The sequence below is a fragment of the Puntigrus tetrazona genome, chromosome 10 (genome assembly GCF_018831695.1).
Source record: "Puntigrus tetrazona isolate hp1 chromosome 10, ASM1883169v1, whole genome shotgun sequence".
Lineage (NCBI taxonomy): Eukaryota > Metazoa > Chordata > Actinopteri > Cypriniformes > Cyprinidae > Puntigrus > Puntigrus tetrazona.
The window spans coordinates 11,442,479-11,457,782 of NC_056708.1; the positions used below are offsets into that span (position 1 = coordinate 11,442,479).

The 15,304-nt window shown below is 37.7% G+C and overlaps 1 protein-coding gene and 1 long non-coding RNA gene across 2 annotated transcripts; one reads left to right on the top strand and one right to left on the bottom strand.

Moving 5' to 3' along the window:
* Positions 1-4,503: 4,503 nt before the first annotated feature.
* On the top strand, positions 4,504-10,189 carry LOC122352622. Its single transcript, XR_006251896.1, has 3 exons — positions 4,504-4,819; positions 5,053-5,176; positions 10,059-10,189. It is a non-coding gene; the product is annotated as an uncharacterized LOC122352622 (long non-coding RNA).
* Positions 10,145-15,024, bottom strand: si:ch211-103f14.3 (zona pellucida-like domain-containing protein 1). Its single transcript, XM_043250117.1, has 11 exons — positions 14,589-15,024; positions 14,346-14,471; positions 13,889-14,106; positions 13,575-13,759; positions 13,197-13,269; positions 12,295-12,392; positions 12,133-12,213; positions 11,736-11,904; positions 11,376-11,490; positions 11,236-11,256; positions 10,145-10,585 (listed from the first exon to the last, which is right to left on the bottom strand). Exons 1-11 carry the CDS (start codon positions 14,596-14,598, stop codon positions 10,431-10,433), a joined length of 1,251 nt encoding a protein of 416 aa, XP_043106052.1. The 5' UTR covers positions 14,599-15,024; the 3' UTR covers positions 10,145-10,430.
* Positions 15,025-15,304: the final 280 nt, after the last annotated feature.

Below are 15,304 nucleotides of genomic sequence, written 5' to 3' on the forward strand. Positions count from 1 at the left end.
GGTTTTAAAACGATTAAATATAGTTATTTTGTATATTAGTATAATTAAAGGAAAATGAAAATGACCCCATATTTTACTCACCCTTCCTAGGTGTATATGACTTTCTTCTTTGAGACGAACACAGCCACAGTTTTATGTACCCTACACGTGCCATATTTATGCAAACTTAAACAATTGGTTTTCTGCCATGTATTAAACAATGCTGTCGCTTTGTTACTGGCAAAAAAAAATAAATATTGTATTGTCGAGCCCCCCTCGTGATGGTTCCTGATTTTGTTTAATCTAATTAATGAATGTAAAACCCTAAAAAACAAGTTGATTTATGCCCAGCAATCCACTTGAGAGCCACATCTTAAATTTCATCGGCCTGATTTATTCCGGGCTCTTTAAACGACGTCTCTCGGGGGAGCGAGAGTGAGATGACAAGAGAGGGGGCGTGGATGTGAAGCTCTCTCGTTTGTCAAGCGTATTGTCCAACGCTCTGGCAGCCAGACAAGGCGCAGGCTGCTTAATTTGCTCAACGTTCATAATTTACTTACTCAGAATTTCAAATAAGCCAGAATGAGGTGACGGCCCTTTTTCTCTCCATCCCACTCCTGATCAAGGTTAGGTGATATCAGCTCTCGGTGTCAATGTCACCAGACGGCTGAGTCACAATCAGAGGATGAGAGCATTTGCTGAGTGAGAATTGTGTTCATTCACTTATTCAGAGGAGATCTGTGTCAAAATTTGCATACTACCCATTATAGTATGCGAGATTAGCGCATCCCAAATAATAGCAGGTTGAAAATAGTTGCCAAAAGCACCCAGATGGCATACTATTCCCGTTGGATTTTCAAAATACGTTCCCATGCATGCTTTTTTTAAGCTAATATTACCCAAAACCCCAAAGGTCTTCTCGTGACAAGGAAATATTACATTATAGGTATCAAAACTAATCTTTTAAACTTTTTTTGTTATTACAGTACTGGAAAGTAAGTAAACACACAGTATAATGTAAGTAAACAAAGCGATCCACGGCCAGAAAGAGAGCAAGAGTTTATTATATCTTCTTGTGAATAGCACTACGAATACATTTGTGATTGTTCTTCTTAACGGGAGAAAATGCCCTTTGCATTCATGTGCAGAAATATATTCTGCATTTCCACAATGCAAGAATGAAACCTGGGGGTGCTGAATGTATTCATGTTGTACCGGTACAAGCGAAATTGAAAAATCTGGCTTGAAATATTTTTCAAATGTAATCTTGACTGCGAGCAATGAAAGCACAGAGGGAAATTGCCAAACACTGTATTGTTATTCTAAGTATGACACAGCTATTGCAGGCTTGTTCGGTTTTGTTGTCTTTTGTGTTGATAAGCACTATATCTTACTGTGTCTCTCCGTCATTGCCATTCGTCTCTCTCTCTCTCTCTCTCTCTCTCTCTCTCTCTCTCTCTCTCTCTCTCTCTCTCTCTCTCTCTCTCTCTCTCTCTCTCTCTCTCTCTCTCTCTCTCTCTCTCTCTCTCTCTCTCTCGCCTGTCACCCTGAGGGTGTTGAGTTTGGCAGTGTGGTGAATCTAGTGGAACTCTAAAGCTGACATACTCTCTTTTTCTGTCTCTCTGCTGCTCCGCTGTTCTTCTATCCTTCTGTCTACCTGTCTGCCTCTCTTTTCTCTCCCTCAGTTCCAGCCGTGAGACAGTGAGCTGGAAGACATACGTTTTGATGGGCAAATTCTCTCTCTCTATCTTTATATAGCAAGGTGGATCCAAAGGGGACGCACTTGCATCCATCACAATGTCACGTACATTTGTGACACTTTCATTTTTAAGAAAATTATTTAACATTCTGATAAACACTCATGATGAATGTAATTTCCCACAAATTTACAATGTAGTATAACTCTAATTTTTTGCAAAATAGCATAGTAAATTAAAAAAATTTTTAAACTTAAATGCAATCTAAATAAAACAGCTAAGCTATTAAATAGAAATTTCTTTAAATATTAAAGCAATTTTAATATTCATATAAATGTGTTGCGTTTTTGAGACTATAAAAATCAAAACAGAAATGTCAAAGTACGCTAATATGTTGAATGCATTTAAAATGTATGAAAATATAATGTAACTATTATATTCTGTTATTATTTACCATCTCATACCTACACATCTTCTGTGTAACATAAAAGAATATAGAATATAGAATATATAGAATATCTATATGTGTGTTTTATTTTTTGGGGGGGTTCAATGTCGTTGTTTGGACCCCAATAGTTTGTAGAGCCTGACATAGCAACCACTGATGTGAAATTGCACATTTCCTACGGTGTTTTGGCAGTTACCATGGTAATTGTCCATAAGAGCTGCACCTGTACATACTTAAGTTTGCGTGTGAGCTCGTAGCCTTCAACTGTGATATTTGCTTTTTAAACGGCAGCATTCTAGACTTCTTTCAAACCTAACAGCACCTTAGACGTTTGGTCTTAGCCATGGCCTCTGTCCTCTGCACTTCCTCGTATGGATATTCCAGTAAATTACCAATTAACACTGTTATGCCAGGCCTGCTATCACATAGCACACACTGGGGGCTTGTCAAAAGTAAATGACTTTATGTCCACTGCGGACGCTGATTAATGAGCTAGGGAGAGAGCCTGAGGCTCTTCAGTGGAGTTTTTCTGTAAATGGCAGCTTGGAGAGCCTAGAAGAGGCGCACTGATGCAACACAGGTAACAGAGCAAGCAGGTGTTTATTAAAGCCAGAGTCATTCACAGTCAATTACCCTTTCACTCAGAACAGGAGGGGACTGTTCGCTGAGAGCCCTGCCACCAAACACACGTAAAAGCACTCGCGTGTACATACAGACACAAATAACCGTCCCCATTCGCTGTTTCTGTAGAAGTTTACTTGACTCAATACAATCACTCGTTTGGAAAGGCCTGCAATGTCAGCAAACATCGACTTGTTATGCAGATTAGGAATTTCAGGATTTAATTATAAGTAAGACTTTTAATAACAGAACATTTAAAAAGAGAAATTAGTACTTGTGTTCAGCAAGAAAGCATTCAGCGCATTCATGCATCAGAAGTGACAGGTAAGACATTTTTATAATGCTACAGCAGAAGATTCGTAATATATATTAAAAATAGAAAGTGGTTATTTTTTCGTTTTTATACTATTTTTGCAGTACTGTTTTTACTGTACTTTTGGGAGAAAAAAAAATTAAATAAATTGTGAGATTTCTTACTGACCCCAAACGTTTGAATGCTTTAAGATCCTTTAGGATGGTCTTAGCTGGTTTAAGCTGGTCTTACTCGTCTTCAGCGAGCTGGTCTTCAGCTATTTTACGTAGTTTTCCCAGACCAACCAGCTGAAACGTGCCCTAAACCCTCTTTATAAATAGGCAAATACTCTAAATGTATGTATGCAAAATTACATATTGCCTTTGCTGGAAAGGCGGTCTTAACACCGTTCTTACCTAAACCCCCTCTACCATGATTATTAAGGCTGCTGTATATTTAATAAATGACTATTGTTATCTTCATGCAAAAATGAAAGCGATTTGGTCAACGTGGCAATGATGAACGTAACCGACCACTGCAACAGACACAGAGTGCAATTAAACTTTAAGTGCACTTGGGATCTGTTTACATTAGTGTCCTTATCGAACTGCCGTATTATACTCAAGCTCATAATGTGTCTGTGCAGGTACGAACACGTTCACATCTGCTCATGCCTCATGGCTCATTTATAATTGCAGTTCTAAAGCAGTAACACCATGTAGCAAACAGATCTGCATGTCTCAAGAAGTTTTTGATATATATTTAAAAGAACAGTTTAACCAATCATTTACTGACCCTCAAGTTGTTCCAAAGCACTCAAGCATTCTTGAGGGGGCTTCTGACGCAATTTGAAGAAACCAACAAGGTGCGTGGAAAGCACAAAAACAATAAAGTATAGATTTCTTCCAGCTTCATATTTGATTCTTTCATTTCTCTCTTTCCCAACTTGTGCTGGCTTTGTTTTTGTGTTCATAAAGTATAACCGTAAGCTCTTAATGGAAAAAAAAGGGTTGTTTTACGCTCGGGTTACGTGACGCATTTCCCCATCTAGTTCTCCACTGAAGAAAATACATTTGGGTTTGGAACGGCATGAGGGTGAGTAAATGACGACAGAATTGTTTTATTTGTGAGTTTGTCCTCTAACCGATGATTCTGTAAACAGTGTAATAGCAACATGCATTTTTTTCCAGACAAAAAAGCACGATTCTCTGCCTCATCAGACACAGCGTTTGGTTATTAAATCTTATCAGGGGAACAATAGAAATGGTATGTCGCTAATATTGTTTATGATTCAATGCCCTAGCAAGGCCGAGCATTATTCAGCTCTCTCTCTCTCTCTCTCTCTCTCTCTATGCCTAGTTTACGCAGCAGTTCTCTTTCCGCTGCATGTCTGCCCTCTACTGTTCAGATATCATATTCACAGCCACATTGATATTTCACGCATCACCTTTGGTTCATCGAGGGCGTTCGGAGAAAGAGTTGAACAAACGATTCAACTCTGAACAGTGCCCAAAACCGAAGGCTAGGATCCGACAGAAAAAAACAACAGGATCTGAAGCTGCTGAACAGCCCCAGGTTGAGGAATAAGGTTTAGATTCGATCCAATTTCCTGACCTATACCGTTCGTGAGCTACGCCGTTCAACTTTGATTGACTAGCACGAAATACAGGCACGAACAAAAACAGACAGCCCTGGACAAGGAGGGAGTGATAAGACTACGTTATTTGTGCTGCGATGTTTCAGTCGGTGGAACTAAGGCTGCCGTGTTCATGAGTACAGCAGGTGAAATGTGATTCTTTTAAAAACGTCTTCTATACCTTTATTGCCGTCTGTCACAGATGCTTTCTCAGTGGTGCCCACAATGTCCGTCTGAGAGTGTGTGTGTGTGCGTTGAGATGACGGCTGCTGTCTCTGAAGCAGAACAGAAGCAATCGCATGGAGCTTTTCTGCTCATAGAGCTTCAGTCTAGCTTGTCTTGAATTCTCTCTTTCTCTCTGTCTTCAATCATGCTCTAGAATGAGGTCTCTTCTTTCACGAGAGGCTGACCACAATGATGAGCTCTGATGGGAGAGATCCCCCCCGTGAGATGAACCCACAACTATCCCACCGTGTCTGAAGACCATAGATCAGTGTCCCAAGGTAATGATTATAGTTCAATTATTGGGCTCGGTGACAAGTGTAATATTTATCACAGTATATCGACCGGATGCAATGGAAACTGAAAAGACTGTTGTGTTTGTGCTCTTCATGCACTATAGTGCTACAGTCCAGGATACATGCCAAAGCAAAAGACTTTATTTGCCCAAGTATTTCAGTTTATTATGTATTTTTATATATAATTTGATCTCTTAAATGTTTTTGTTAGTATAAATATCATTTATATTATAATAATATTAGAATATGCACCTTTCAATAACATAATACCATTAATAGTATTATCACTGTATTTATTTTGCTATTTTTAAATAATAATAACATTATAGATATATAATAATAAAGTATTTTGGACATTATTTAAAATATTTTTACATATATTTAAATAAAATAAAAAAATTAGACGATAATGTTAAAATGCCTGTAACGAAGATAATTATAATAGTGTTTATATTATAATCAGTTTATTTTGTAAATTTATTATGAATGTATTTGCAATTCATCATTTGTAAATATTTAAATGTAAATAAATGTACATTTTAATATTTTATATAAAACAATGTATTTTACTTCACTTTTTTTTAAAAATTGAATAAAATAAAATACAGTAATCGCACAAATGTTTATTTTTTTCATAATTTGTAAACGGTAACATATTTAAATAAAATAAAGATAATTATGATAATAATATTAGTAAACTGACGGTTATGATAATTAAAACATTAGACCACTAACACTGTTTGATGCACAAAAAAAAAGTCTTTAAAAAGCAAAATGAAATAAATGCAGTTTAAACTTTCCAGTTTGATCTATCCCGAGGTTTTAAAGGTTGTTGATGTTTGCAGTTCAATGCAATCTGTAAAAAGGCTGAAATTATTTGCCTTTGATATCTTGTGATTTTGAAGGATGCTAAACTGGAGCACCAGTCAAAGACACTCAATCAAAACTCCACAGAAGATAAAGGCTGCCTCTCCATCGCAGTCGAGACCAAAAGTTTTTCCTCCTCAAGAACAAAGTGTTTCATTGTGAAGCGCTTTCTATTGGAAGTCCTTTATTTTCAGTGAAGTCCTCTTATTTGTGAGTCTACAGGTGTGACCGTGACCTGAGGATATGACTCTGCTGGTGGTCTTTAGACAGTAGGAATATCCCACTGTTGTAAGAGGTTTTAGAGAGGCATACAGGATTACTGAGCAGGTTTGGGCTCAGAGCTCTATATAGCCCTTATGTGTGTTCGGTCTGCAGGTCTCCTTCAAGCCACAGAGCTTTGAAGCTTTTACAGCACTCCTGCAGTGTGGTTCAAAGCACAGCCCTCTTTCTCCTCTACCTCCTTCATTACTTTGCTTCTTCGGTACTCCTCTCACCCACTCATTCTATCATTAATAACTGGGTATGACTCCTGTGATGCAGGGCCTTTGAATAATGAATAAGCTTTCCTCAATAGGAAATTCCATTCTATTGTCTTGAGCGCTTGAAACAAAGGTGGAGATGAAAGAATAATGTTTCGGTGGGTAAATCTAAACTGGTTTCGGCTTAGTTTGTCAGCAGAGATACAACAAAATCTGAGATAGCCAAGATGGGAAAAGCTTCGTAAAATAAATAGGGAAAAAAACAAACCTCTTTGATCTATTTGGTGGCAATCAATTTAATTTAATTTAATTACTTGTCCAACTTAACAGTGGAAATATGCATTTTCTCCTTTTGATTTGTTTTTCTCCGATTTTGGTTCGTAACATACTGCAATATAAGATTAGAGTTAAAATGTTGGGTGAATATAAAAATGCTAATTGTTAACTGTGAGTTTGTGTCATACAAACACACACACACACACACACACACACACACACACACACACACACACACACACACACACACACAAATAGCCTAGCTTATATTAATATTTGTAAACAGAATTTAGTCACCATATTATGAATAAAAAGTACAGCACGCGCAAAACAGTATGCTACACTTTTAATGCACTATATTTACAGCATTGTTTGTAAATTAAATAAAAAATTTTATTAAATCTTAACCTTTTTTTTTACATAGTCTTTAAATTTATCTTAAATTTTGATTTTAAAATACAGTAAAAAATATGCAAATATATAAATATTTGTGGTATCAAAAGTAGCGCGTTAACTCATGTGATTTTTTTTTTTTTAAATTAACGCCTTAAAAATATTTAACGCAATTAACGTTTCAGACGCGCGCTCCACTTCAGGGTCAGGTGCGAGTCAAACGAGCGCTCTTCCGCTATACTTTTAAACTATACTTTTAAATGAGCGAGACGTCGCTTCCTGCTCCACGACAATTCTGAAAACCATTTGAACGTCCTTAAATGTGACTTATTCAAAATATGTCACGTGCTCGCACAGTTTTAAGCCAGCTTTCATCGTCTTTTTGGTAGCTTTACGGTTTAACTGACCGTGACATTGCGTGCACGTAGTTCATTTGGCGCTGGATACAGGCTTGCGCTTGAATCTTTGCGCGTATAACACGACCGATTTAACTCGTCAGCTCATTAATAGAGACTTTAAGACCTGGACTGGGTCAGAAAAAGGTAAAAAGAGTTGAGATTAAATACAATTCGTGTCAGAACCGCGTTACATTCAGCAGCGACAGCTCTTAAAGTAACAACAGCCATAATAACAGATTATAACCACGAAGGACGAAGAAAAATGTAAAAAAAAAAACTTACAGCTTAAAGGATTTGTCTATATTTACGAATGCGTCTGATAACTTCAATTTTAATTTCTGTATTTTTGCTGAGATGTAAATATGATATTTATTATATGTTTATATGTGTTTCAAGTTCAAGTCTAAATGTAAAAATCTGTATCGGTAATATATTTGTTTTATGTGATCACTTTTAAGATCACTTAAACTCTTAAGTTATTTTAAATATTAAAACTGATAGCTTTGTAATGTTGAATGGCTAAACTCATCAGAGTGATGCTGGCCTGAGATTTCATTATTAAATATAAAAAAATTTACTGTAAGCAATAAGGTACAAGAGGCTGTGCATGATACAGCACAGCCTCTTGTACCTTACTGCTTTTATAAAATAATAATAAAACTGCAAATATATTACTGAAGTAAAATATAGTGCTGAAATTCATTAAATGTAGTCCTTCTGCTAAAAAGTTTCAAACACGCCACGTATCGATTGTGTATGTTGCTAACGGTGGTTGCTAAGGGCGCCGTTCAGTGAAACACAGAACTGTTGGGTGAAGTGTGTGTGTTGTATTCAGTTTATTGGATTATTTTAGTAACACCCTAATGGTGTTTTGTGTTGGCATGGGTATAACTGTACTCCATCTATGCATATTTATCAGCCACCGTTCCTTTCCATGACCTACTTTAGTTGTTCAAATTGGTTGGTATATTAACATTAGCATATCCTTTACCAAAATATTGCTTTACTGTATTTCTTACAGTAAATTTCTGGCAACTGCAGCTATGTAGGACACTGCAGATAAGAAAACCGGATTAATAATTCCTAAAAATAAAATATCTGTTCTATTTTCATGCTACGTTTTTTCGGAAAACCACTGTACCCTATGCGGGTGAGTCAGAATGCGGGGCGGTAAAATATTTGAAACGGTGCTTGCAAAACAAAGTGAAAAAGAAACAAAGAGACTTAAGGAGAGCCACAAAATGATGGCCTAGTTCAACATCTGACAGTATGAATCATCATGTGCCCTACTTCTGTGCTGGATCCGTCTGCGAATCTGTCCTTTCCCCTCCGGGCGTCTTGCACACTGAGGACTCGACAGGGTTTCTGTCCCAATCGTGACCTCAAAAAAAAAAAAAACTGACTGGAGCGAATGGTTGTTTGATCGTTTTGTGTAATCTGGTGATAATTATGAGAGGTATTTTTTCGGTAGGGTAGGATAAGATCACGTTTTCTCCAGCTTGTCTGTAACAGCAGTTTCAGGTGTCAGACACAGTAAAACGTGACCCTTAAGACCCTAAACAATGACAACAATGAAAATAGGTTACTCATAGCTGTAAAGGCACCTTACAATATACAGGTCAGGCATTAGCGCATTTGACAGGCCACAGTAAAATGATATTAGACTGTGATCAGATTTCACTTCACATTTCCATACTAGTATTGCAGCAGTGGCACCCGAAATCCCCCTTTTCTGAATGAATTTGCATGACCCACTTCATTTAGGCATCTATTTTCAGCAGACAACTTTTAAACGCGCATTTTCTACCTTTACAACCTTTTACACTCACCCCTGCCACATTTTAAGCGTGCATAATAGTTTTAAAATGCCCAAATGCTATTTTCAGGCAGTCTAATTTCATTTCCATTGCAGATGTCATGATTTTATGCTACTAAGTGAGAACCCACTCGAGAGGACAGTGATTTGTTCTTGTACCAGCAGCCTTTATTCATACGAAGCATGCATTAATGGATGAATCACAAATATACATCTACTTTTAAGAGCTCAGCCTGCCATAGGAATTATAAAGATACAAAGTGCAGAGCCAAGAACATAACTTTAGATCTAAAAATCAACGCTTTGCTGCACTCTCCTTCGGCTCACTCTCATTTAAAATTGCTTTCATTTCCATTTCTTTATTTATGAAGTCAGACATGCAGGAGGAATCTGTAATACTCTGCTACTGCTTTAAAAGTGTGGATTTAAAAGTTATACGTTTCATTGTAAATGCAGGGATGTTTTGGGCCTTGCGTGAGTAGTCTCTTACATATAGGGGTGTCAAAATTGCATGAGGGTTAAGCATAAAGAGTAGGTTTTAATAAATAACACATAACATTTAAGGTAGTAGGGACTGTCTTGAAGAGCTCCAAACCCTCCACACACATTCAGATTTATTTCCTTTTTGTGTTTTACAGGTACCGCAGTGTGAGCTCATTGGGATTGGATTCATTTGATGGGTCAGCACTTTTAATGCACTTCAATTCAAAAACACAAAATCACAGAGATTTCATATGGCCTTTTATACGAACTACGGTGGTTGTGCTTTTAACATGTATTCCCAGGTCCAAGCTAAACTTAAACACAAGATTAAGGTGTAGAGCTGGTGTGGTGCACTGTTGCTCTTCTAAATCACATTATGCTATGATTATTCACCAAAAAACGCTATAGAAAAGATGAAGATGTCCGAAACAGTTCTACGCTGAGCCCTGCTCAGCCCTCCAGCGGCGAGAGATCGTCCCGGCGGGGACCAGCAGTCCACTCTTGGAGCAAGAACAGGGTGTCTCAGCTCACCGGGGCATTTTTGAAGGTGCGTTGTGCCAGTGTCTCTTGTAGAAAATTGCTCCCATTCCTACGATCATGATGCAGGCGAATGCCAGGACACCCACAGCCACGGCAAGACCCACGGAGGAGTTTGAAGGTTTTTCCGTGCTGATTGTGACTGCTGCAAAACAAGGACACATGAGGTTAGAATTGACTGCAAGCTACCAACAAAAGTGGCGAACTATACTACTGCTCAAAAGTTTTGTTTTTAAAGAAATTACTACTTTCATTCAGAAATAAATGGTTCAAACGAGTAAAATCTTTCTTTTAAAAAAAAATACTACTTCTTTTGAAGTTTCGTAAAATGTATAATTATAATTAAGCATTTACATTAATTGTTTTCAGCATTGATATTAATTCGAAATGTGTCTTGAGGACCAAATCAGAATGACTGTAATAATATTTTTAAATAATTGTAATTTACATTTCTTAAGTGTAAAATAATACAATTGTTTTGTATATTAATAAAACTAAAATACAATGTCAAAAACTGTGATAGGCAGCAGTACTGTTTATCTATAAAAAGATACATAACGCTTCAGACAGACTTGATTCAAGTTCATTTAGATGAATCATCTGAACAAACTGATTCATTAAAATGAACATTGCACAAAAGAACGTTTGGTTCTTGCCTATGTTTGTTTCTTTAAACTAGTATTTAGTTAAATTAGTTAACATTGCTACATTTAAGAAATTATTCCCTAGCACTGGAAAATTAAGTGAATCTGGACAAATATTGCATGCTTTATGTGTGAAGTAGTTGTGGCTTACCTTCCTCTTTTGTTGCCACAACTGAAATGACATAAACAGAATAAAGTCAGTTTCTCAGATCTGGAATGCAAGTAACTTAAATCTCAGTAGTGTCGGAGATCAATAATTCATTTTGTTTTCACAAAGAGGAAGGAACATACCACTATCTCCACGTATGATGATGGCAGTTGATGTGATGGTTCTGGTTTCTGTGACTTTCTTTGGAGAAGTGGTGGTCAAAGGCACAACATCTCTCTTTTTTCGTTTGCCACATTGCTGTAGAAAGAGCCATAGAGCATCGTGAGTCTAAAAAGTATCTTGGCCAGTGTTAGTCTCTGGCTTGATGAACTGAATATCCCATTATACCCCCAAAAATGCAAATCTTGGCAAATTCACTGAACATGTACAATGAAAGAAAAAACAACCTACACATCTTAAGCCAAATGGTATTTTTAATTAGCCTATAGGCTTAGCTTATAGAAATTATAATTGGCTCAGGAGCAAATAATATGAAAATGTACCCTAAATGCACTGCAGGTTGATATTTCACAGAGTCTTGTAACGCAGTGCAGATAATACGTTGATACTGTCTGGTTCTGCTGCTCTGTGAAGCGGAAAGCAGGAAACGAAAACCGAGCAAGTTGCATCTGCCCATTCACCAGCATTTTAGTGAGCCGATCACCACCGCAACTGATCAAACAAATCATCAAACAACAAATTGCTCTCTCTCAGGCCCACCGAATATTACTGGACAGATTTTAGAGTTTTATAAACAAGCTTACGTTCATGGTAAAGTGGTAATGTAACAGTTGCAGTTGTCCAAGACCATAGTATAGATCAAAGTGCCATAGTAAAGGCACAGTGCTTTTTGGGTTAAAATATAACAAAAATCTAATAATATTTTATGTTTAAACTTACGGCATAAAGAGGTCGTAGTAGGTCCTGGTGGTGGGGATGGTGGAAACGGAGGCAAAGCATCTGTCCAGCAGCAGAAAGTACCTGTGAAATACATAAGTGTCGACTTTAATGCAAAATTTATTCATTTGCTGCCATAATGATACTCGACGAAACAGGTCTTACTGGGAGGTCAAGTTGGTGGCCTCTACTTGCACATACACATTAGTCTTCAGCTCAATACCAACGGCAGGCATGATAAGAGGCTGGGTGTAGTTTACGTCCTGAAAATGAAAAGAAATTCAGTTAATTAATATTTTAGATTTGTTTATGCCTCTAGCTGATCTGGGCCCATCACGAAACATCTTACGACTAAAAGTAGCTCATAGCTCGCCGGTTTAGGAGAAAAGCTTAAAAATAATGGCCGTGTCAGTCCCAAATTCAGGACTCTAAAATATTAACTCTAAGAATATTCCACCAAGAATTTTAGCCCTAAAACTAACTTCTAAATTTGTGAAACGTTGCGAGTAGTAAAGAGGATTCCTATTGTAAAATGACTGTTGCCGACAATCTGCCTGGAACATAAACATTGTTGAAATGATAATGAGCTTTTAAAAAGGCATCACCTTTGGTTTTGGAGGTTATCCCAACTACAATTTTTTTCTTTTGATTATATCCTTGTTTTCATTAACCAGTAGGGAAAGAAGTAACAGCTGTTACTTCTGAACATATACGTTTTAGGTATTAGTGACACTTGGACTGCATTTTGCATGTGGCAATTAACAAAAAAATCACACTCAACAATATTTCTATGAGCAAATCTCTGACCCCTCCCTTCCAGTCCCCAACCAATCACTGTGTACATAATTTGTACGCATGCAGACATCATTCATAACAAGGTCAACCCCACCCTTACTCTTAGCTTATGACTTCTCTCTATTCCTTAGTAAAAGTTAGTCTCAGCAGCATTGAGGTAAGCTAAACTTAGCTAAAAACCTTTACTGTTACTTCGGAGAGGTCTTAAGATAAAATGTTTTGTGAATACGTGCCCAGATCTATAGATTTGTTTCACTTTGGGAAAGACTTACACTGAAGAGTCGGAGACTCAGAGTGCTGATGAAACTGCCATTGTTGTCTTTTATTGCAATCGAGGAGGTCGACCTATGAGAAGACATAACTAGGTTAAAGTTAAGCTGAAACTGCCCACAATTACTCACTGAGGACAACCCAGAGACTAGCTGTGTGTATCTGCGTCATTGCGTCTCTCTGTTGTGCTTACAATATCATCTTCCTGTCCCTTGAGCACAACAGGGATGGACCAACTGGGTTTAGATGTTCTTTGAGAGAGCTCTCAGAGAGCGATACTACACCAAGACGCTGATTCCCCAGCAGGTTTTGTTCTTTTATCCTCAGTAAACGAATCTTAGACCCGGTATGCTACACCATGAGAGAAAATGAGCGCTTACACATCCACTTGAGTGTTGTTGATCAGGTACTCCAGAGGATAAGAGCATGAGTAGTAGTATTTCAGCTCGGCGTTATATGTCACAGTGCCTGATGTTATGTCTTTCGATTGTACAATTCCACTGATGTTGACCGTCTCGATGTTGGAGAAGTCTGAGAATACTCCTGTCCCTGTATTCCTTATTGTCTGTGGAATAACGTTAAGAATTAAGAATTAATTGTATTTAATGCCATGAAACAGACTGACCATTTAGTTTTTTATTTTGAGTAAAAAGTTACGTTATATGATTTCCTTTGATTTATAGCTATTACTCACAACGAAGTTGCTGCCGCAGGCATTGGTTGAGTTAATCGGGAACCTAAATCGGGCCACGGGAGGTAAAACAGTAGTATCGAGGGTCGCATGACATTCAGGGTTATTTATGTTGTTGAGAATTAACTCTGATTCGTTGTAGCCGGTGTATATGACAGGACAGAATTTGATAGCCAGATTGATGTACTCCGTTCCACAGTCTACAGAAATGTCTGTATACTCTGTCGTGACAAGAAGGACCAGATTAGTGGCGCAAAAAGTTGTACAAAGTCTTACTTGAGGCAAAGAAACAACTGAATCGAATAAAAGTTGTCCAAGTTAATCAAACTGGACTGAATTACAAGCATGAAAACACCTGAAGGCATACATCACAATGAGCTAATTTAAATCATTAGGATTTTTCATGATGTAAACAAGCAATTAATTTTTTGTGTGATTTAGTCAGAAATGAAAACTATACCTGGACGCCTGTACTCTGATCCGCAGTCGCTCAGCGTTAACTGAAAGCTTTTGTCAAATTTTGTAGCTAGGAGGAAAAGGAAAATGTTGAGGAGAATATCTTTCCTGTTGTTTGCTGGACGCGGACCTGTTCATGGAAGAAAAAACATCGTAATCAAACTCAGCTAGCCACCATCGGTATATCCAGGAGCTCAGCGCATATCCCACAGTTAAACGTCCTACGTGTCCTAGGACACGCACGCACCTTGGATCATGTTTGCGGTTGGTTTGGGTATCCTCTGTCTGTGAGATCTTGTGAACTATGGAGTCCTTTTATAGTGCACTTTTTTGTGCGATGAGATATGAAACAAGGTCAGGGAGGTTTGGTGCGTCCACTGTTTGGGACCAGCCCTTTTGTGAATAAACTCCCATAGCTGACCGCCTGAAGGCACTTGCTGAAACTCTACACGTGGTCCTTCAAAGATTTGCAGGTGACAGTGGCCTGGTTTCTTTGTTTACTTACTTAAACACGGATACCCTTGGCATCTTCGTACAAGACCTCGCGGAGTAAGTGTCCCCCCTCCCCGGGGAGTAGAGGCAATATACAAATGGTTTTTTTCACCTTAACACTGAATGAAATGTCAGGGATCTGATCCAGATGTAATCCTAGCAACGCAATAAATAAGGATGATAAAGCAAATAAACATGATTGACCGAAGGGAGGTTAAGGAAGTGACCGATTGATGGAAATCCTAAAAGAGGTGGGCAGCTAAGTAAGTTTTGATGTTGCTGTTTATTTGTTGTTGTTTTTTTCATGGATAGTCAGTTTCCATGGCAACTTTGTTTTCTTTGGACTAAGTGAAAACCACATGATTTAGCCACTGTTGTCTGATTTCTTCAAAATGATAAAGGAAACTACTCTTGACATATTAGTTAGTACTGAATATTATATTAACAAAACCTGACAGTGTAGAAGGGCTT

Bases quoted from the DNA above. Each gene is read 5' to 3' on its own strand.
- si:ch211-103f14.3 (XM_043250117.1), bottom strand. The intron at 11,905-12,132 runs GTAAGTTTAAAC...TTGTTTGATCAG, and splicing joins TACTACGACCTCTTTATGCC to TTGCGGTGGTGATCGGCTCA. The intron at 10,586-11,235 runs GTAAGCCACAAC...CTTGTTTTGCAG, and splicing joins TGTGGCAACAAAAGAGGAAG to CAGTCACAATCAGCACGGAA.